The sequence below is a fragment of the Anser cygnoides genome, chromosome 13 (genome assembly GCF_040182565.1).
Source record: "Anser cygnoides isolate HZ-2024a breed goose chromosome 13, Taihu_goose_T2T_genome, whole genome shotgun sequence".
NCBI classification, from domain to species: Eukaryota; Metazoa; Chordata; class Aves; order Anseriformes; family Anatidae; genus Anser; species Anser cygnoides.
This window is the reverse complement of record NC_089885.1, coordinates 11324534-11346021: the sequence shown is the minus strand read 5'-3', so window position 1 is coordinate 11346021 and position 21488 is coordinate 11324534. Positions and strand designations below refer to the sequence as shown.

The following is a 21488-nucleotide window of genomic DNA, read 5'->3' as shown; positions in this document are numbered from 1 at the left end:
GTTTCATGTCACATTTTTTCAGATGATGAGCTACTGCTGTTAATGTTTTCTCTGTTAGTGGAGTTAAAGTTATTGGCTTGGATACTGAGATGAGCAAGGGGTCTTCTGCACCTCATATCTCCCTATCCTAACCCTTTCTTCTTTTTTCTCCCCACTGCTCCACAGTTATGTTTCCCTGGAACAAGTCCGTGGGTTTTTCCTATAGACCCCATTGCTTTTTCAGCCCTCGAGAAAGTTCTTACAGAAAACATGCCTAGTCCAAATAGCCACTTCAGACTTGTTACACGAGAGAAGGCAGATAAACACCAGCTACAGAAGCACGTGCCAGCCAACCCCGGGAAGCTGATCAGAGAGGCCAGACCTAGTCTGGGAGATGGGGCTCTGCACACCCTGCCCGGGTGGCCCTGTCCCAGCTCTCAACCCTACAGAGGAGTCCTGCAGCCTCCTGTGTTGTTCAAAGTCATTCCGCTCTGAGAGGCGGGCATCAGCTCCTGTGTGGGCAATACCTCAGCAATCTCAATTCACCCGTTTACAAATAAGATATTTTTCCTTGACTGCTATGTCCCAGTGACATCTCCAAGTCAAGCTGTGATCTCCATGTCCTGTGAATCATCACCGATAATGGCGATCCTGCTGGCTGACTCCGACTTTTGCCAGCTGTACAGCACCAGAGATTGTGGATACACCTCACACCAACTTCTCCTGTAACTGGGGTCTGGATAACATTTCTGGGGCTGTGGCAGGAGTCTGGAGAGCATTTTCCTTCCACTTTTAATACATGTAGGACAGGCAAATAGTGGGAATATGAGCATATGTTGTATGCTGCTACCACCAGGAGCTGGGGATCCACCTGTGCTTGTGCTGGGGGCACAGCTTCTGAAGGTGAGGCTGTTTTTACATGGATGCTATGCTCCCCGTATGCTCAAGGCTGCAAGAACAGCCTGAGGAAGAGTGAGGCAGGGAGAGTTCCCTGGTGCTCAGGCAATGGAAAAAGTCTCTTCCTTCTGGAGCACAGATTGCTGGAGGGATGCTCTTATGGACAGCAGGGTGGTACAACTCACTTTTCTGTGCCTGGAAGGCATTCCTGCCTCCCTGTCCCAGCCTGGGGAATAATTGGCCTCTCCCTTTCCCTTCTTAAACATTCATGCTTTCTTCTGGTGCCAAGACCAGTTTAGGTCTGATTTTTCTCCCCTCTTGCCTTCAGAAGTGTTCACTGCCTGGCCTAAGTTCAATTGTCTCAAGCAAAAAGTGGAAAACTTTGGCTATTTTGGGGCTTCAATATCTCCTCCTGCTCATCCCTCTGCATCATCAGCATCTTGGTCTCCATCCCTGGGATTTTTCCCTGCCTGGTTCAGAGCTCATGTAAGTTCTCTGCTTGCTCTGTGTCCTCTTTTCCCTTGCTGCAAATACATTGCTCTTCATCAGAATGAAAATAATATTAAAAACTGTGGGGCTTAGCTGCAGGAACTGGCACCAGCTAAATCTTGTGGTGTGAGAGACCGGAGCCTGAGCATTTGCTGTGTATTACTCAGATGATGCTGGAAGGACCGGCTGGTCAGTGAGGTGCCTTGGGTCCACTGCCTGCCTCGGCTACATCCGTCTGGTGTAGCTGACGGTGTGCCATTTAGTCGCTCTGCATCTCCCTTACAGCCGGGATCACAACACCTAGTGGGGGTGAAAGTAGATGTTCATTGGCATTTGTCATCTACTCCGCTGCAAGCACCCAGGGGAGACCTATAAATAAGTGAGGGGCTGTGATTCAGCAGCCGCTGGAGAAGCAGCAGCTGCCACCGTGTCCGTTTCATGATTACTTCAAAACCCTAAACTCTCTTTTTGATGTGGGGCAGGGAAGGCGGCCTGCTGTGGCTCCAGGGAGGACGGTGTGGAGGTAACCACTGACATAATGACGCAGCCCAAGGGACTGATTGCAGGCTCACCGCAGCACCCTCATTCCTTATTGATGTGCACCTGCTTTCATGTTTCTTTCTTCTTGTTTGCCAGGATGGGTTTTCCTGATGCCTCTGATTGCTGGGCAGAGAGAGGCACTAAAAGAAATTGTTTAGGTCAGGCTTGGGGAGAAGCAAACAGGTATCTGAATGGGCTTTGGAGGTAGCAGCAATTTTGTGTGTGCAATGACAAGGATGGGTTTAGTACGAAACCGAGTGAGCTGAGCAAAAAGCAGAACTGTGTACACCTCAAGGCTCTGAGCAGCAAAATTGCAGCTTGGATTTAAGTTCAGATTGCTGAGTTCAGCTTTGCTTATCTAATTCACTCAGTGCTTTGGGACATTATTGACAGTCACGCTTTTGTAAAGCTGTATGGACCTGTGTCTGCTGGGATGTGCTGAAGGAAAGATCCTTTTCTGTGCTCACACGGGGGGGAAAAAGTGTCTGTGTGTATGACCTTCCGTCATCTACAGCATCTCCATTTGGGAGGGAGGATATGTGTCCCTTCCTTATGTCAGAGTGTAAGTGCCCCCGGAGCCTGATGAGGTAAAGCTTGCCGAGCAGAGTTGTCTGTTTCCCCACTGATGAAGGTGGGAAGGTGTCTCATGGGACAGCAGGAAGAGAAATCAGTTGGTCCAGAGGGAAGTGAGCAGTAACCTTGAGAGGAGGCAAGAGACCTGCAATGCCCTAGATGATCCTGGTGATCCTCCACACGGACCCAACTGCAGCAGCACCAACCTCCACCAGTGGCTCAGAAAAACCCTGGCCGTCAGTCCCATGATGTGTTTGCTCCTTGGTGAACGAAGGTGTGCTCTGTACCCCAGGTGAGAATGTGGGGAAACAGCCACAGAGGCATCGCACAGACTGCTTGCTGAAGCAGAGCCAGCAGGGAGGGAAAAGCTCTCAGCCAGGTCATCCTGTGGCTCTCACCCTTACTAATGAACCCTTGTTCCTGATGGCCACTCAGCCCTTCTGCTTTCAATCCAACAAATTACAAAAGAGGTAAAAAACAAAGAGGAGGAGAAAAAGACAGAATGATATATTTTTGTGCACACTCTCCCTCTCCCTCTTCATTCCTTTGAGCCATTTTTAACCTAAGCTAATTCATCTGGAAATATTAATAACCCTATAAGGACGCCACCTCCTTGTAATGAAGTGTAAAGGTCACTTCTGCTCAAATCACACAACTCTTTCATTTTGTTCTCTGCGAGGAACAGCTCCTCTCTTTAATTATTCAGTTTGCTTTTATATTGCAGTCGCTGCTCTCTTGTCTCTAATCTCTGACACTTTCCCATTACGCAAGTCCCGGGGAGGCTGGGCGAGGAGGCCTGTGGGCTCGCTCCAAGCACTGAGGGTGCTCTGAGCAGCAGCTGGGACCTGCCCTGGGGGAGGATGGAGAGAATGTGGAGAAAGAGGGTGGGGGGTTCTTGGTTTTCAGAGTTCTTTCTTTGACGCTGTGGGCCCGCCAGTGTTTCTTCAGGGTGTGGGCGTTGTGAAATTTTTTAATGTTGTGTGGAATTAAATCCTTACTTGCAGGGGCCAGTTAATGGAAGTTGGGCTGGAGGGAAGTGGGGGCATTCCTGTCCTCTGGGTGGGACGTTTGGGGCTGGGAAGTGACCTCCGGCCCTTGGCTGCCCGCTGAGGAATACAGTTGCTGACAAGGCCCTGAGATGATGCAAAAACCCTGGCATCAGCACAATGCCCACAGATGTTTCCTGGCCCATGGCTAGGGGGGACAGAGTGAGAGCTCACAGCAACGTGCCACCAATGTGAGCACTCCTAGGACAGGCCATGGGAGTAACCAGCACAAAAATGGATGGTGGATTTGGGGAAAACCACTCTCCGGGGATGATTTTGGGGTCACAGGCAAGATATTCTTGACAGGTGCCCAACAGAGGGCTGGGGGACAGGGCCGGCAGGACCAGGCCGCAGCTCCCCATTGCTCCCAGAGGGGCTTACTTTAGCAGTCCCTCAGTGTCCCTCTATCCTGCATGGGAATCTGTGAGGCCCTGTGAGATCTTCAGAGGCTATTTCAGTGGCTGAGAAGATTCCTTTGCACTAATTATTACTGTAGCATCCTAAATAATTAATGGCCATAGTTAATTGCATGGACACGAGGGGCAGAAACAATTTTTGTGGTGGCTGTAAGTCCTCCCTCCCCCAAGCACTGCTCCCTCCCTTCAGAACTTCTCCACGGTGTTTTATCTCCGTTAATGTCTAAATGATTTGAGCAACGTGGGGTTTCCTCCATTTCCCTGTGGGACTCTTCATTCTCTGGTCTAATTGTAGCACCACGGCAGCTATTAATGCCCCCAAACACACACAGGCCCTTGGTAGCTGGATGAGTTAAGGTTTATATAACCATGTGAAGAACTGAGAGCTGAAAAGCTTTCCTCTGTGCACCGCATTAATCATTTAACAGGAGCTCAGCTGATGGTTTTTACATGTGTGTGTGGTTATTTTCTTTTCTCCCCACTCCCCATGGAGGCCAGCTGTTGCTGGCTGTGTATGGTGCACTTAGCACCAGCCAAGTCATTGCTAAAGCCCAAATGATTTCTGCAGACTCGTGCTCACATTAATCTGGTGAGTACTGGCTAGAGAGCCAAATCATAGTCTGTGCTGGTAGTAAAGGAGCATACCGGGACCTCTGATGAGAACATGTAAAGGTTTTGCTTGTGGATGGTAAGACGTATTTCACGGTCTAAGAAGTTTGATACTGAAATGACAGAACTGGCATGGTTAACTCAAGCTACCATTCTAAACTTTCTTCTCTCTTCTGTCTTCTCTGATGCTGCCTGAACACTGGACTTCAACAGCTCCCATCCTTGGCACAACTAGTTGCGGAGGATAAATATTGTCCATACTGTAAATTTTGTACCAGTACCGTCCCTCCCTCCCCTTCCATGATTGCTCCTGCAGGCCATTAACAGCAGCACAATGTGCAGCGGCACAGACCAGACTGGGACACAGTTTGCTCTGCTCAGAGTCCTACAAAAGTAGCTTGGTTCCGCCTGCATCTCCATAAAATCTGAACTTAAGCATACTCCATTCATTCATTCAAAACCCCACAATGACATAAAATCCAGAGTTCAAGAGCTGTGACTTCCCAGAGACAGGAGAGGAAAAAACAGCTGTGAATTTTTACGTGAAAAGCCAGAAACGTTTGACTGTGGTTTTGCAGGTGTGATTTCTGTGCTGCATCCAGGATGAGCATTGGAGGTTACTTTGTGAAGTGTTTGACACCTCTGCTCCCACTACTCCCTTACCAAGCTTGCAAGCATGGCTTGTGGTAACAACATTTGGGGACAGCAAAAAGTCCCAGAAGAGGTAAGGAAAGAAAACTGGGGACAGTGTGCTGACACTCAGGGATGAGGCTGAAAGAGTGTGTGGGGACTATCGCCAGGGTGGAGGAAGTGCCACTTTCCAGAGTCATCAATAAAGCAAATCCAGTCTTCCGACTGAAGATGTGAGCTGTTTTACAATGAAGACACTGGGATTAGAAACAGAAGCTGGGAAAACAAGAGGACTTGCTCATGACTACAAGTAGCAATGCTCTGGGTAATTCACGTCCTAAACCTGTTTGTTGGAAAGCATCTCTGCTGAAATTGATACGGCAGGTATTCCTACGGTAACCATATGTTATGGTGCCTTCTGGCCCCAGCCAGAGGCATTGCAATTAAGGAAACAAATGCTGTCTTTTTCTCCTGGTCTTGCTTAATACTCCAGATGTCTGGTGCAGCAGCGTCTTGCTCTTTGGTAGATGGTCTGTGCTGCGCAGTGACAGCCCTCACCCCAGTGGAACTGCTAAGCTCTGGCATGCAGGGGCTAGTGTAGCTGTCTGTAACCTGAGGGAACAGATGGCATGGCCTGACAAATGCAGACTGTCCCCCCCGCCTTCTCTGCTCCTTTCTGCTGCAAATTGAGGCCTTAAAAAGGATTGATGGGGCTAACAACAACCTCATCTAGGATGACTCTTTGGGGGATTAATGACTAGTCGCTGGGGAAAGGTTTAATGGTCCAGAGAGATCAGCAGTCTTAAGCCAGTTTATTAATCAGCTGGGGCTAAGGCCATTATAGCTTAATGGCTCAGCTTGCAAAGGGGCAGAGGGGCAGCAGTGATCCATCTCCGCACAGAAACAAACCAAACAAAGCAAGGAGATCCCTGCAATCCACTGCGGACTCACTGGTGGGGAGGCTGGCTACCCAGCCAGCTTTGCCCCTAGCCATGGCCACTAGCAGTGGCCAGTGAGGCAGCACCCTGTGCAGTGGCCTGGACAGTTGGGAACTACTACTGGGAGAGAATTTTCTTTAATTTCTTTCTAACATGTTGTTCAGAGATCAGGTTTTTGCCCTGCAGCATGAACACTGAGGTTCTTATTATTTTTATCACAGCAAGTCAAAGTACAGGAGCTATTCTTATTCATACAAATGTCTAATCCTACTCTGATTCCTCCTGAGCTGTTACATTTGCTTTGATTACTTTTTCCCAGTTATAGCTAAAATAAATTTTGCAATATAATAATCTGCCTTTACAATGCAGCAGTCACTGGGATGAGGAGAGAAGGCACTGAGCAGGTCCTGCTAAGGACCGTGTCCCACCTCTGGCGGCCCCAGAGAAGTTAGATGCTATTTGTATGGAGAAGGGGGAAGTGCTATGCCTGGATGACCTAACACAAGGTCTCAAAGCCCGAATCTAATATTTTCTCTTCAATCTAGACCCTTTGCAGACAATCTAATTGCTTTGGGTCAGGTTGCCTGAATACGGTGTACAGATTAAGAGATTTGCCCTGGAGCACAGTGTGGACCTGTGCTACTATTGCTGGGGGAAAAAAAAAAAAAAAAACAACACAAAAAACTGCTCCAAGGTGCTTGTGGTCTCTGGAACAATTTTCAATTGCCTGCGTGCAGTGAGATGGGGTAGGAGTTGCTGCCTTCTTCTGGCTAGGGGTCCAGGAAATATCACAGCATGCTAGTATGTGCAGCCTAGGGTCAGCAGGCTCTTTACTTGCTTGAAAGTGAGGTCCCCATTCTTCACACTCGCAAGTCTGTTTTAAGCGGCCTACAAAGAGTTTGATCGTCCAAAGAGAGGCCTGGATTTGCCCTAGAATCAGATCACAGTGAGAAATTGCTTCTGTTCTGACATGTTTTTAGGTGGTCAAAATTTTACATTATTTTGGGATATTTCTTTTCTCCGCTTGCTTCACCCCAAGTCATAAACTACATGTAAGAGCAGATGCTTTAACTGCTTTTACCAGAGGCCTTTTGGGGTAAAACTTCTTCTTATGAACTCATATTTTGCTCTTCCTGTAAATTCATGTATAACTTATATACATTTCTGCTCCCTTGAGAAAGAAGGCAGGCACTGGGGACAGGCTGAATTTATGGGCTTCCTTTTCCGAAATGCTGTGCATGGAAACTGTTGCTTTTTCCTATCTTTTCACTAGTGGGACAGTGTATGTGGACCCAGTTTTCTGTATATTTGGAAGCCAAGACTTCCAAACTAGTTGTGTCTGTTGCTTGAGCTAATGAAGAAAGGGGATCACTGTGTGTCACGCCATGAGCTGTGATCCTACAAGGTCAATAAAAACTTGGTTATGAGACTTTATAACATAAAGTGGCAGGGCTTTATACCACTAGCTCAGTTTACAAGGTGACAGTTCATGGTCTTGCTTTTTATGGCTGTGGAGACTCATACTATTGAGTCTGATAATGATGTTGGCACAAAAACCTATCACTGAAATTAATCCAATATAAAATCTTCTGGTTTTTCTGATTCTTGAATACCAACACCTATAATGACTTGGGGAGCTGTAGGAGCCACCAAGTAATTTCTTCACATGAGCCTGAAGTCTCTATGCACTCAGTGGAAGTGGAATAGAAGAGCTTCCTCAGATGAGGTACATTCATCCTGCCCTTAGACCAAAGAGGTTTCCTGGGAGACAACAAACCCAGTGAGGAAACCATGTTAGAAATATGCTGAACTATATTTCAGCCTGCCAAGTTTTCCCCTAATATAAACACGTGGACCGGTGCTGAATTTAAATTCATGTCCAAAGTACTGTAAAAATATTGGCTATGTATAGTCCACATAAAATGGTGACTCTGTAACCCCTGAAACCAACAACATGAATTAATGACTTATCTGAAGTCTCTGTGGCAAACAATTCAGTCTCTTCAGCCAGGGAGAAGTGGGCTACTTTGTGAATATCAATGCAGATCAAATAAAACTTATCTCAAGGACAAATGTATTTGTTCCAAAAACTTGGCTAAAGAAATTAGAAATATTTCTTTAAAATGTATCAGCCCAGAGTAAGTTTTTATCTTCCTTTTCGATCAGTAAAAGATGGTGACCAAGCCAAAATTTGAAATATGTGATAGGATATAGCAAAATCAATGCCGCAGAAAATGCCTTGCAGTTTAGACACATGGATCTGAAGGTCTGACAAAAACATGCTGTCTGTTCTGCAGACGTGCTGTTCTTCATTTGACTTCATATATATGTAGCCACCCTGGCTTGCTTTGCACTGCTCACAACTGCTTTTGTATTCTCTTTGCTGTATTCACTTGCGTGGTGTTTGTCTGTTTAATATTGGGCGCAACAGCGAATGTTTAGGGAAAGGGATAGTTATTTTATTTCATGCACTTGGCATAAGTGGGCCATCAAACTCAGAAGAGCATATACAAGGTGGATAAGTAGAGAGACACAAGTATGCAATTGCTCTTTTCTTCTGTTACTTATGTAAAATGAAAGTAAAAGTCTAACTGTGTTTAAAAAAAAATCCTCTTTTCTCCTCTGGAGTGAAGTGGTTTATGCCTGCAGCAGAAATAGGTACCTTCTGGCTCTAGGCTGCATGGAGCAGTCCTGGGGCTATCAGCAATGTTGGAATGGGAGAGGGAAAGGAAAGCTGATGACTCTCAAAAGTTTCCCTGTCTAATTTTGTTTTGTTGCTTTGTGTTCTCTGGATGGTTTAGGGAGAGATGCTTTTCCCTCATCTATAATTTGTTGCTAGATGAATATATTGAAAACAGAATATTGAGAGATCTTGGGAAACTAATGGGAAATACTTGAATAAACTTAGCATGTTTCTCCACTGGGCTGTAGGCTTTTGTATCGCAGTGTCAGAGGGAGCACGCAGGGACTTTGAGGTGGTTCCACAAGACCTATGTGGTTTGTTTTGCTTTTTGGTTTGGTACCTGCTTGGCCAAAGCACTCACACCTGGTCTGACTCACAGATGTAGTCACCTAGCATTGTACATGTTCCTTTTTTGAGGTGTGATAGTTCTAGCTCACAAAATTCTTCCTGCAGCTTTTTGTTCTTACACCTTGCCTTGGCTTTCTTCCCTGAGCCGTTGATCTCTGTTGGATGCTGCTGGGGGCTGGCTGAAACTGTGCTAAAATGATTGGTGAAGGACATTTACGTGAGAGGAACAACAGAAGATCTCCATTATGGCAAGGACAGGTTGCAGTGTCAATGCCTGACTTGGTGCCATGGGTATGTCTTTGACCAGACCTAATGTGTTTCTCCAGGAAGAGTGATATGCAAGGCAGCTGGTACTGCTCTCCCAATTGGGAAGTTTTGTTTCCAGCTCAGCTCTGACTTAGGTAGTGATTTACCCTGGAGGGGATGAGGGGATGTAAACACCAAGAAAAGCAGAATAATGTGAGGGAATTGTCTGTGTTTCACCTTGCATCTGGAAAGGGGAAGTGTCAGACTAGAATGCCTTAGGATGTTTGTCAGGGCCAGTAACACATAAGAGACACAAACCAGCCCAGCGACAGCCTGGGAATGGCGCACTTTCCCCACAGTCTGTTTTACTCATGTGTGACAGAAGCTATTGCAAAGTTGGCTTTCTGTATTTCTGTTGCACATAAGGCACATATTGCCTTCCTTGGGCCTTTCCTGGTGCAGACTAATGAAGAGAAGGAAGCTTATGGAAAAAAAAAAAAAGACATTTTCCAGCAGTTGCAAAACACAAGTTTGTTTCTACCTTGTTTCTCCCTGGAGTCTGTGACTGGGCTTGAAAGAGCATGCTGACAACCATGGGTGCATTCTCTTGTCCACAGTGCTTGCTTTCTCTTGGAGCCCTACAAATCTGTTCTGACATATGTATCATCCAGAAACTTCATTTGGGGTTAGCCACCATATGTCCTGTGGATTTCACACCATGTGCAATATGCATTGATAAGAAGGGCCCATGCTTTTCCCCCTGCCCCTGTACAGCTAACTGGAACATCTTAGACCTGACGGCCATCTGAGTTTGGCAAAGTGATCTGATCACAGGAGATTGCTGCAGTGTCATTCAGGAGCCAAGGTAGGAACCTTCTATTGTGGTTAACCAGATGGCTCTGCCATTTGATGCCAAAGTTGTCTGCCTTGACACGTGGTGTCCTGTGCCTTGATTTAGAAGGCACTCAAGAGGCCTTAGTTCTCTCAGATAAATGGCTCAGCTTGGAGCACTGTGGCTTGATGTCCCTGAAGCTGCTAATCCTAATTAACAGCTTTTCTGAGTCCATTTTATACCACTCTAGCAGCCCAAGTGGGCTTTAAAGTGAATGGAAATGACCCCATGGAGAGCTCTCTCTGGAGATGTTGCTATGCCGACCTGCTTACAGCGACTATTAAGGTTTCGGTTGCTCTCTCCCATCCTGGAGTGTTGTTACTGTCATATGGGCTCAGATGGTGCCAGAAGCGTGGCTGGGATGGATGAAACCTGGCCTCTATTATTTACTTTTTTTGGAAGATGTGGGGAGAAAGGGGAAAAAAACGTAGGGGTAAAGTCATGGCTGACAGTAAGATAAAGACTCTGCAACAGGAGGGGAAAAAAAAAAAAGTTCTGCATAGAACTGAGATTCCTCTGGAAAAAAAAAAAAAAATGGGTCAATTTTTTCTTGCACAGATTTTTTCAAAAACCATTTTTTTTTTCCTAAACACACATCTTCCCTGAAGGTCTGCAGGCAATAAAGCATTCCTCCTGGTTTCTTTACCCAGTGTGATGGCAACATTGGGAGCTTAGACATGTTCCCTGCAACTTCAGAGTGCACCTCCTGCTACTAATGGGCTGCCATAGGTTGCGCGGTGCTGTCAGGCAATGAATGCCCTTTCTCCAAGAGGAGTTTCTCTTGCTGGGAAGAAGAGGTCATGCCACCTCTCTCCATTGACACATAGCAGCAGAGAAAACAAATATAATGCTGTGTGTAACAGTCATCTGGACACAGGTCTGGGTTGGCAGCACCCATCCCAAACCCTGTCGTGCTTGCAGAGGTGGAATTGTTTCTGTCTGCCTTCTTGCCCTGCAGTACAGAGCTTGAAAAATTTTTGGCCATGCTCGTTCTCCTAAATTCAATCTTCCCAGAGCCCATAAATCTGAGATATTAAGAGGAAGACATTACGAATATATTTTAGCAATGTAAAAAGTAACGACTTAATATAGATTCCTCCCCATAATCTCATGTTTTTAACATTTTGAGAACTGTCAAAGCTTGAAGTCCTGAAGTCATGTAATGTGTGCCAGAGAGAGAGAAAGGAGGTTTTCCCTTCCTGGGATGGTGAGAACTGAGGTTGCAGAGAGTTTCTCCCCTTCTTCTCAGTCCTGCTAGATCAGGAACAGCCAGAACTAAAGACCACCAGCAAGTAAGGACCATGTGTTGTGCCTGCTCTGCTTTTCTAGGGTTGGGTAGAAAAACAGTGCATTTCAGCAGAAAGGGAAGAATATCATTTTATCAATGACCTCCCTTTGTATGAGGCACCATCTGTGCAGCCCTGTCATGCTGGTCTGGCATTAAGGGGAAAAAGAAATTCACTTGAGAAGTGGCCATGAGCTGTGGGACCCTTTGCCCTGCGTGGGCCTGGCTGGGGCAAGCAGGCCGCTGGCAACTGCCAGGGCATGTGGGCAGCCCGGCCTTGCTCGGAAACTCAGCACTCCCTTGCCGCAATTCAAGTAAAAATAACAACACCTCCTGTTAGCACTCAAAAGGTGGAAAAAAAAAAAAAAAGAATAAAAAAAAATCACGTTAGAAGCACAATGATTTTATAGTTTGAGCACTGGCAGCAGCTCCTGGGCCTAATGGTTTCCATGACGATGGGGAGGCCCTGCCGCGGCCCTGCTCCGCGCGGGGGAGAAATTGTCCTGGGGATGGCGAAATGCTCACTGACGTATCGGGAAAACTCCGGGCAGCCCGGGAGCGGTGTGGGGCAGGAAGGAAGCCAGAAAACAAGGCCTGTCCCCAGACAGGCCCCATGTGATGCTTTCTGTGTTAGGATGATTTTGCTGTGGTGTTTTGGGGGGGGGAGAGCTTTTCAGTTAGCATCAACACTCCCTTTCTTTCAAAATTCCCCCAACTACCAACATTTTCCCCCACTTTATAGTAAGAACTTTTTTTTTTTTTTTTTTTCCTGGGGAAATGAAAATATTAATCACCTCCAGTAATTACAATGGGAGGGGGATGGGGAACAACTTGTAGTCTTCTTACACCATGTGGATAGACAGTATTCTTGGAGACAGATAGTCCATAGTATTGTTTATTATCTATAATAAATAGCATCCCAAAAACTCTGTTAAGGATCAAGCCTTAGAGTACCAGGCCCTATACAAACATACAATAAGAGAGTCCCTGCCTGAAGAGCTTACAGTCTAAAAATTGTCCCTTATCTGGTATAATTTGGAGGGAAGGATAGGAATTGAAGACAGAGATATGACAAATCATCTTTTTTTTTCCCTGACTTATTTCATCTTCTAAACAAAAGCCATAAAACATAAATGCTGAGATAATCATTTCCAGTTCCCCTCATTAGCCAGATGTTCTCAGGCTGTGTCCCCTGGAGCGAGCTAGTCAGACTCTGGTGAAAAGGCAACATTTGTCCCGGTCTGAAAGATGCTACAATACCACAACCCACCCCACTGTGATGGCAGAAGCTACAGCATGCAGGGAAAGGCAGGTGGCTGATGCAATTTTGGGAAGGGAGCAGTGGGGCTCGGCTCCCCCTGCCTGGCTGAGCAGGGCCACGCATGGCTGCTGAGTGTCTCTGTGCCCTGAATTCCTTACGCATGTTTTCAGAAGACTGGAGCTTTGCAAAGTAATTTCAAAAAATGGTGGATTTTTCTTTCTGTCTTTTCTTGGCTTTCCTTTTTTGAGATATTGTTGAAACTTAACAACATACTTGAATTCGTGCATGCCTTTATTTATTGAGCTATTTATGATGGGCACAGATTTCCCTAAGCCAAAAAGCCCCCTCCCTCCTCCTTCCCCAGCCTTAGTAATCAGCTTCCTTGTGCTCCAGCCCACGCTAGGCTATTTTCCTCTGTCAAAGCCTCCATCATTGGTTAAATTACCTAGGTGTGTGTTGGCTTTATCTTTTTTTTGGGGTGAAATCTTATAATCTTTCAAGTCTACTTTGCCCAAGTCCCTGTCATCCTCTTAGGTCGCTTGTACACTGTGCTTCTCTCCTGACTCATTTTGTTAAAGGTCTAATTTCAACGTGCTGCTGCTCTCAAGGCTGAAGTCTTTCCTCTGGTGTCCATGACGATCACATCCATCCATCCTTCATCTTCCCAAGTGCTCTGAGGCTCCAATGAATTGGAGATGTTTGGACTCTTTTGGACATGTACATTGAATTTCCCCTTCCAGCAGTCCTTTCTTGCATGTTACCTTTCCAGATTTTGCTGCCTGCCTTCACTGCAGCCTCCATTGCCTGTACACCTTTTATGCCATCGTACTGTTAATGAGCATACTTGGCACAGGCCCTGGTTTACCGCCAGGGCGCCCCCTCCCACACACACACCAGCAGCTGCCTTCTGACATGTGGAGACACGCTTCACTCAGAGGCTGTCGTGTGAGCCAATTTTAATCTAGGATGCTCTTTCCTTTTGGCTCCCTGCAGAGATCACAGGTCCCTGTCTAATCCAGCTCCCTGTCAGTGTATAGTTGAGTCATAGGAGGCTTTTCTATTGCCACATCTAATAGCACTTTGCTATCAGGAGCAGAACATCAACCCGCCTGGCTGGGAGTCGGCACTGTCACCCAGCAGCCCTCCTTGTCTGGAAGTTGTTTTGATTCTTTTCTTAGACTTCTCCCTCTCTGTCTCTCTCTCTCTAAAACATTAATTTCCTCTAATTAGAACCTCCTTAACAATTCTTTTTCCCCCTCTCCTCAGTTAATTTCCTCTAATTAGAACCTCCTTAATAATTCTTTTGCTAAATCAATTTCCTCAGTTAGAACCACCCGCCATAATTTCTTTCCATCCTTTCAAAAGCTGTCGGAGTAGCTAAGCAAATTATGCTTCTGGGTAACCTTTATCTCTTACTTGGTATTTTAAAAGAACTGTAACAGGTTAGACAGGCACAATTTCCCTTTCCAGAGCTATGCTGGTCTGACCCCATTAGGTTATACTTAGCTGAGTGTTGTACTATTGTATACTTAATTAGGCGCTCTAGCTGTTCCTCTGCAACCAAGGTAAGGCTGTATTTATGAATGAATTAAACATGACACTTCATTATTCAGATCAGATTTAACAGTGTCAAAATCCATCTTTAAAACAGATCAAATTGCTGTCTAAGAATACATAAAACCTCCTGCCCGTTAGATGTCCTGCAAGCCAGCCGTTCCTAACTTTTCTTTGCAGCCATGCCAGCTTTCTTCTCACAACAAGCCTTTTAAGTAGCAATTGTTTCTAATATGTGTGTTTTAAAAATAATGTCTTTGTTTGTAATTTACACAGTAAGTAAATATTAATGTCACATTGCTTTTCACAATCATGCTGTGGGCCACATCAGCAGTTGGTATCAATGGGGAGGCAGCTGATGTACACATTATGGACCTTGGACCTGAATTTGCCTTTCCACACTATACGATTTCAAAATACAGTTGAGTCAGTATTTTGCATTTCTCTAGCCCTTTTCTTCAGGGTTGTTGATGAATCCTGTTGCAGTGGACAGGGTCCTGACAAGCAAACGAGACCACTAGGAACCAGCTCTTTCTGTCAGACCTTCCCGAGAACTACCACGTAACACTTGCTCCCCTTCCTGACTTTGGGAAGAAAAGGGGTAGGACTTGGTGGCCCTCCAGGTGGAAGAAGCCATACAGTTTTATTGAAGTCTATCTTTTCTTTTAAATATTAAAAAAAAAAAAAGATAATCTGAGCTGCAGGAACTCTCTCTCCCCACCACGAGTAGGTGCAGCACTGCTGATAGTGTTCCCTTCTCTAGTACTGCTTTCTCAGGTTAGCACCTATTATCATGCACAGATCTGATGGTTTCAACAAGTGTCCTTGTGAAAGAGAGCACTGCCCCTCCATGATGCATGGTAGAACAGGGCCCAGCTCACATGAAACAGACCAAAGACAGCTACCACTCAATGGACTTATGAACCTGCTTCTAGTCTTCACAGCATAAGGAATTTTCTACAAGTTTTGGCTACGCTGAACATAAGCTACATACCCCACTCCAAGTCCTGATCACAAAGCAGAATACCAGCATGGGCCCTGAAAAGTCTGCTCCAGTAAGGCAGATAGGCACTCCAAACTTACGAGGTGCTTTTCACCACTGTCTGAGGAAAAATGCCTCACTGAGTGGATGCCTTGGTTGCCGCTTGGTACAAGTAGTGAAGCGATCCACGAGCAATACTCCACAGACATCTTATGGGGACCTGGTGGAGGCTTTCAGCTACTCCATTCTTGTCTGTGCCACTGTCAGCTTTCTGGGCAGGTTCAAAACATTTTCACCAAGCCCAGCTACTGTGGGAAAGCAGTATTGCCACCCTTGTTCACCCCCCTTCTCTCCTTCTGACCTAGAAGCCCCCAGGCAAGCCTCTAACACAAAGTCTATTCTGGTTGAGATGGTCCAGAAGTTGTAAAATCTGCTTTGTTTCCTTTGCAGGCTTAGCTATGCAGAAAACTCCATTTATAATCATTTCCCATGAATTTTTGCAGTGGGAGTGGATGAAAAAATTAAACATTAAGGATTTAGTTCTTGACAAAATCCCTAATGTTTTGGGAAATAGAACTTTCTGGGCAATCTTACAAGGAGTAAAATGCTGGTGGTGCTGGAGAGAGGGTTTTTGGGATGGGAAGATTATCTAAAAAGATAGGATTGGGGGCTAAAAAAAAAAAAGCCGTCTGGTTCTTCTCAGAAGAGATGAGAGAGCAGGATGAAGGAATTCACCAGGTTGGATTGTTCAGAATGACAATCGACTAAATGGAAGAGACACTGTTCTCTATGCTCCTTGAAAAGCCTGTCTTCTGGCTTCCAGTCCGTTCCAGCTGAGAACAAAGGACAGCTAGAGATAGAGATATGCAATCCAGTAGACAATGTTGAAGAGCAGGAAGGCGGTGGGGAAGAAGACACGGGAGTAGGAGTCCAGGCGGGAGATATGAATGCGGACCCTCCCCTCCCGCCACATCCCTGTCTGACAGTCCTCAATGCAGCAGAAGAACCTCTCACATTCCTTTCCTTCCAGGCACGGGGAGCCAGGGTCTTCATCTTCATCATCCTCTATCTCTGGGGGCCAATGCATGATGTTGTTGATGTTGATGGCAGTGAAGGATGGCATCACCTGTGCGCCAGCAGGTGGCTGTAATGAAGAGAGATAAGTGGATTAAAGAAAAAGACAAGAGATCACGTTTGAGACATCCAAACTTATCCAACTGGCAATTAGTTCATAACATAGGCACAGTTCAATGGAGGGAGATGACTGATCCCCTCCCATCTCTGCACCTGGTTGTAGATAACCACCTTGGCATGCTGTGAAGACTTGGCAGCTCCCTGCATGAATGCGAGTTTCCTCCCTGGCATCCTAGGGCATGGCTTTAGGCAGCAATGAGCTGCTTGCTCTGATTCCCCAGCTCTGCCACTGATAGTCAGCAAATGGGCTGTTTGGTTTCAACTGTGCTGGCCTCCTCCTTCATTCCTCTGATCTCAGCTATCTCTGAAGGCAGAGCACACAGTGCAGATGTCTTCTGGTTGCTCTCACCTGCTGGGGACACCTCCTTGTTTTATGGGAGCCTTGGTGTTGTTTTGTTGTTGTTGTTTGTTTTTGTTGTTGTGTCTCACTTTCAGGTGCTCTGACCCAGCACACACGTTGGTCTGAGGACGCTATGAACATGGCAGAGCCCACGCACTAAACAGCTTCAGCAGTTTCCAGTGCAGGCTCAGGAGGGATATTCCTAAATGACTTGGGGTTGTAACAATAACTAGCTCTGCTAGCCCCTTCAACCTACCAGCCTGGCTTTCCTGCTGTTGTGCTCCAGTGGTTTCTTGTTTCCCACCAAGTAGTTGAGTGTAGCGTACTCCATGAGAGCTGCGAAGACGAAGATGAAGCACACAGAGACGAAGAGGTCCATGGCTGTGATGTAGGAAACACGGGGAAGGTGCTTGCGGGAGATGGTACTCAGAGTGGTCATTGTTAGCACAGTGGTAATGCCTAAGAGGAAAAAGAGCTGGTTTGGGTAAAGAAGAACACTTCTGTCTTCTGCGTGCACCCAGTCCCCAGAACACCTCCATTTCCCTTCTGTGGGAGAGAAATGCCTCTGGTTGTCTGGTCCCTTTTTTTGCTCTGCTTAGCCAGACTGCGGTCCTGCAGTGACCTCTGACCATGCTCCACTGTTTTTAGGATGTGGAGGAGCAGCAGCAACTCTTCCTGCACTCTAGCGCTCCTCTAAATCCACCTGCCACCCATTTCTGTGCTCACCCCAACGGCTCTGGGTAGGGGCACAGCAAGAGCTTTCCGTATTTTCCTGAGGTATTTGCATTAGCAGCTGCGATGTGACTTCCCATACATTTGAAATGCCAATGGAACTGGTCCGGTTTACATCTCCCTAATGCAGGCTGACGGGCTTCAAATGTGCCAGGGATCATTTATATAAAGTACAACAGGGGCTGTTGAGAGAATACATTACTCTTGATGTGCAGAGGTCACTTCCCACAGAGAAGGCCTGCCTTCTGGGGGAGCCTGCCTGTTTTTTGAGTCATGCACCACAGTGGTGTCTTTTTGCCTCTTGTTGTCCATTCCTTCCCCAGCCATGGACTATGACATACCTTCACCTCCATTGGAAACAACACCCCAGTTCCTCTCCTGCCCTGTTCATGGACACAAAATGAACTGGTTTTGATAGGGAGGTGAGGATGGCTGGTCAGAATGGCTGGACTCTGAATAGCCCTGCCTGATGCTGACAGCCCCTCTCCTCTCCTCTCCCTGCCCGCAGAAGCCTGCAGGCAGGCTGGCAATACAACCTCCAGTTAAAGGGAAAGTCAGCAGGGCTGGTGGGAAGGGCAGCGCTGGGAAGCAGAGCTTGCTGCAAAATTCAGGTACAGCCAAAGCGCTTTAAAGATTTGTAAAGCCCTCTCTAGCTCCTATCAGAGCAGGATTCAATCAACATAAGCTTTATTCTACCTCAGAGAGCCACCGCAGATTGCAGAGCAGATCTAAGCAATAGGTAGATCTTCCTGCCAGGCTTGCAGCTCCTGCCAGAGCTTGGGACTCTGTGGATATGGCAGAGCAGCTTTGCTCCTTACCCTGCAGCCTTCGTGTCACTGGACCTACCGAGCCCTTGGGAAGTCACGAGGAGACACAGAACACATGCATGTGTCAGGGGCCAGCATTGCAATGCCACAGCACACTCCTTCCCTCTCCCTTTTGGAGCATGAGAACACCACATTGTCAGCTTGGAAAAGGCCGTGTTCAGGTCTCAGATCAAGAAATGAGAGTCTTGTGCCACCCTGAAATAAGCCAGTAGTCCAAGCAAGAGCAGCTAGGGATTTAGTTGAGCTTGAGAACATTGCTACAAACAGATGGACGAGTGGTACCCTTTATTAAGCTGAATAATGCTGAAGTGTTTTAGGAGTTTCCATACTCCAACACTATCAGTCTGCTAGCCTTGCAGCAGTCAGCATGCAAAAATCTGTCTCTTACCCAGAGAAGTCCTGGCTGGTGTAGAGTCTCTCTTGATCCAGAAGGAAACCCAGGAGAGAACAACAGTCAGGATGCAGGGAATATAGGTCTGAATGGCAAAATAACCCATACGTCTACTTAGGTCAAAAGAAACTGTCATCACCATGTACTCCCCTAGGAAAAAGTGACAGAGACATTGGAATCATAACACGTGGCTTCCTCAAACACAGGAATAAGAACGCTTCAGAATTTGGAGTGTTTCTGTGGCTACCTGTCTGGCAAGCTGGCTCTGTGCCTGCCTGACTTTCTGATTTTGTGACCAATTTAAGAGCTGACTTTGTGCTTGCCTAACTGTCTAGCTGGTTATGTGGCCACAAGGCTGCATTTGTACTGGCCTTGCTGTGTATCCAAGCACACTGAGCAGCACACCATCTGGGAAAGTTTCAGGGAAGAATTTGAAGACAGTATTCAACCTCAGCTGATCGCTGCAAGGGCTTCTTTTTTATAGAAAGCTATTTAGCTGTAGCAGACTACATGGCCTGACTTGTCAACTAACTACCTGAGCTGCGACAAAGGAGACGTCCTTCAATCGCTTCCATTGACTCTGATTCTACCCTTGGAAAAGACATATGGTGCTACACATCCTAATTGCTCATTTGGCAACTTACAGCTGAGGTTCTTCCTCTTTTTCAGACTCATAGTGTGTATTGAAAGAAAGCAACCCTACAGCTCTAGAGTTAAGATGGAGCTTGCAAGCAATTACCAAGAAACAGAATTACAAACATCAGACAAACACTAACGCATTCAAGACACTTTCACTGCACCGCTCCTATTCTCAGTTTGTGCTGCCCAAGTTAAAGGCTGGCTGCCAGTGTTGGCAATAGCAACATTCTCTGGGTGGGAGAAACACTGCTTGAATTTGCTCCTTCAGAGGGCTGAAAAATATAAGCCAAAATATGACCCCACCTGAAGGAACCCAGAGGCTTTCCTCAGTAGTCTGTAGGAAGGAAAGGGGATGTGAGCTATTATGAGGAGGAGCTGAAGGGCCCCCATCCCCTCATTTCTTCACCCACACAGCAATATTTTTGGCTCTTAAATTAAAATTCAGGTGTTTATCAGCCCCACACCACTTTACATAAGGAAAGACTGAGAGAGGATTAAGACCTGCAAGTTCTGATTTCTCCATCCGTGTTCCAATTACAGTCACCCAGGGATCTACACAGCATGCACATACTCCAGCTAGAGGGGGTCTGAACTCCATCTCCTCTCCCTTCTGACCCTTTGATTAGGGATTCGTTCACATCAGCATTGTCCCCCTACAGTTCACAGATGTCTGTAGTTCCGACCTACACCTGCTTTAACTTCCCCTCACCTTTCATCTCCATTACTTCTGCTCCTTCTAGCAAAGGTCCATCTTTTCATTCTTATGTTCCTCTAACTGTGCTCTTGTGACCTCTCTTCCCACCCACGGAGCTGTCTGGTGACTCCTCTGCATCCCGCGAGGCCTCCGACAGCCTGCTGTTTCTGTGGGCTGTCTCCCTTTGCCTCACCTGCCCCAGTCCTGAGAACTTCCGAGGTGTTCCTCAGCCCCGTGAAGTCAAACTGGTAGAGCCTCCAGGTGCGCTGGTCGGAGACCTCAATGGAATAGCGCCGCCAGCGATAGACAATCTCCTCACGTGGGTAGCCGTCTGGGAAAAGGGACAAGGACATAGAGTACATTATAGAATCACAGAATAGAATCATGTAGGTTGGAAAAGACCTCTAGGATCTTCGAGTCCAACCATAAATCATGTGCAACCATCCCCTACACCACCCTGATTACAAAAGCACTTGCGTCTCCTTCCAGATGCTTTGCTAACATGAAGTTTTGAGGCAGGTGTTTCTGATGGTCAGATTACCTCAGGCATCCCCACATGCAATGGGAGCAGGGACTGCAGCTCCCTTTGGGGGCCACTTTGAGTCCTAGGGAAGGGTAAAATAATGCTAGAAACGGAGCCTTTCTAAGGACTGCAGTGGTGGGAAGTAGACTCGGGTTGTGTAAAAGCACTCTGCCAGCCCGAGATCTTTAAGTGTTTTAGCATCCTGAGGCAGCAAGGGGCTGCCAGTCCTCATGGCTACCCTTCCTTCCCAGGCATGAGTACACCAAGAATACAAAGCTGCAAACATGAGAAGAAGCATGGCTGGGTCTGCTCCGACAGTCTCTGCACCTCTCACCCTGGGAGCTGATGTTTGTAAGGAGAAGAAGAGGTCATGCACCCCGGATTTGCTCCATGGAGAAAGACACCTGGCTACTGCAGGCTGCAGCATGGCGTCTCCTGGCTCTGGCTTTCTTGGCAAAGACATGAGCCTACTGTCAGGCAGGGACCTCAACACCTACAAGAAAGCTCCTCAGAGGAGGGAAGGAGCAAAGCTTGGCAGCTAACGAAAAGTGTGCTTCTAATTATCAAGAATGTATGGCGTGCACTGTTAATTAGCAAAGAACGAGGGGTGGCGGGAGATGCGGTGGTGTTATCTCCTCAGCATGCTGCTTCCCTCTGAAGCACCTCAGCACCGTGTGAGCTGCATCTCTTCGGTGGCAGGGGAAGTGGGAGCGGCCAAAACAGGGCCACCGTGACTAAATCAGATTTCCAGCCAACGCACGAAGGCAGGAATCTCTTGGT

The 21488-nt window shown here is 46.8% G+C and overlaps 1 protein-coding gene across 7 annotated transcripts in view; it reads right to left on the bottom strand.

Annotated features, from left to right (window-relative positions):
- Window positions 1-12452: 12452 nt before the first annotated feature.
- The window catches only part of LOC106037729 (gamma-aminobutyric acid type A receptor subunit epsilon), a 46394-nt gene continuing 37358 nt past the window's right edge, over window positions 12453-21488 (bottom strand). For all 7 annotated transcript variants that reach the window (XM_013183772.3, XM_048077049.2, XM_067004945.1 and 4 more), the window contains 4 exons: window positions 20379-20516; window positions 18850-19002; window positions 17159-17361; window positions 12453-16512 (listed from right to left, as the gene is read on the bottom strand). In XM_013183772.3, coding sequence (XP_013039226.3) covers window positions 16219-16512; window positions 17159-17361; window positions 18850-19002; window positions 20379-20516 — 788 coding nt within the window. In that variant the 3' untranslated portion in view covers window positions 12453-16218. The remainder of the gene's footprint in view (window positions 16513-17158; window positions 17362-18849; window positions 19003-20378; window positions 20517-21488) is intronic.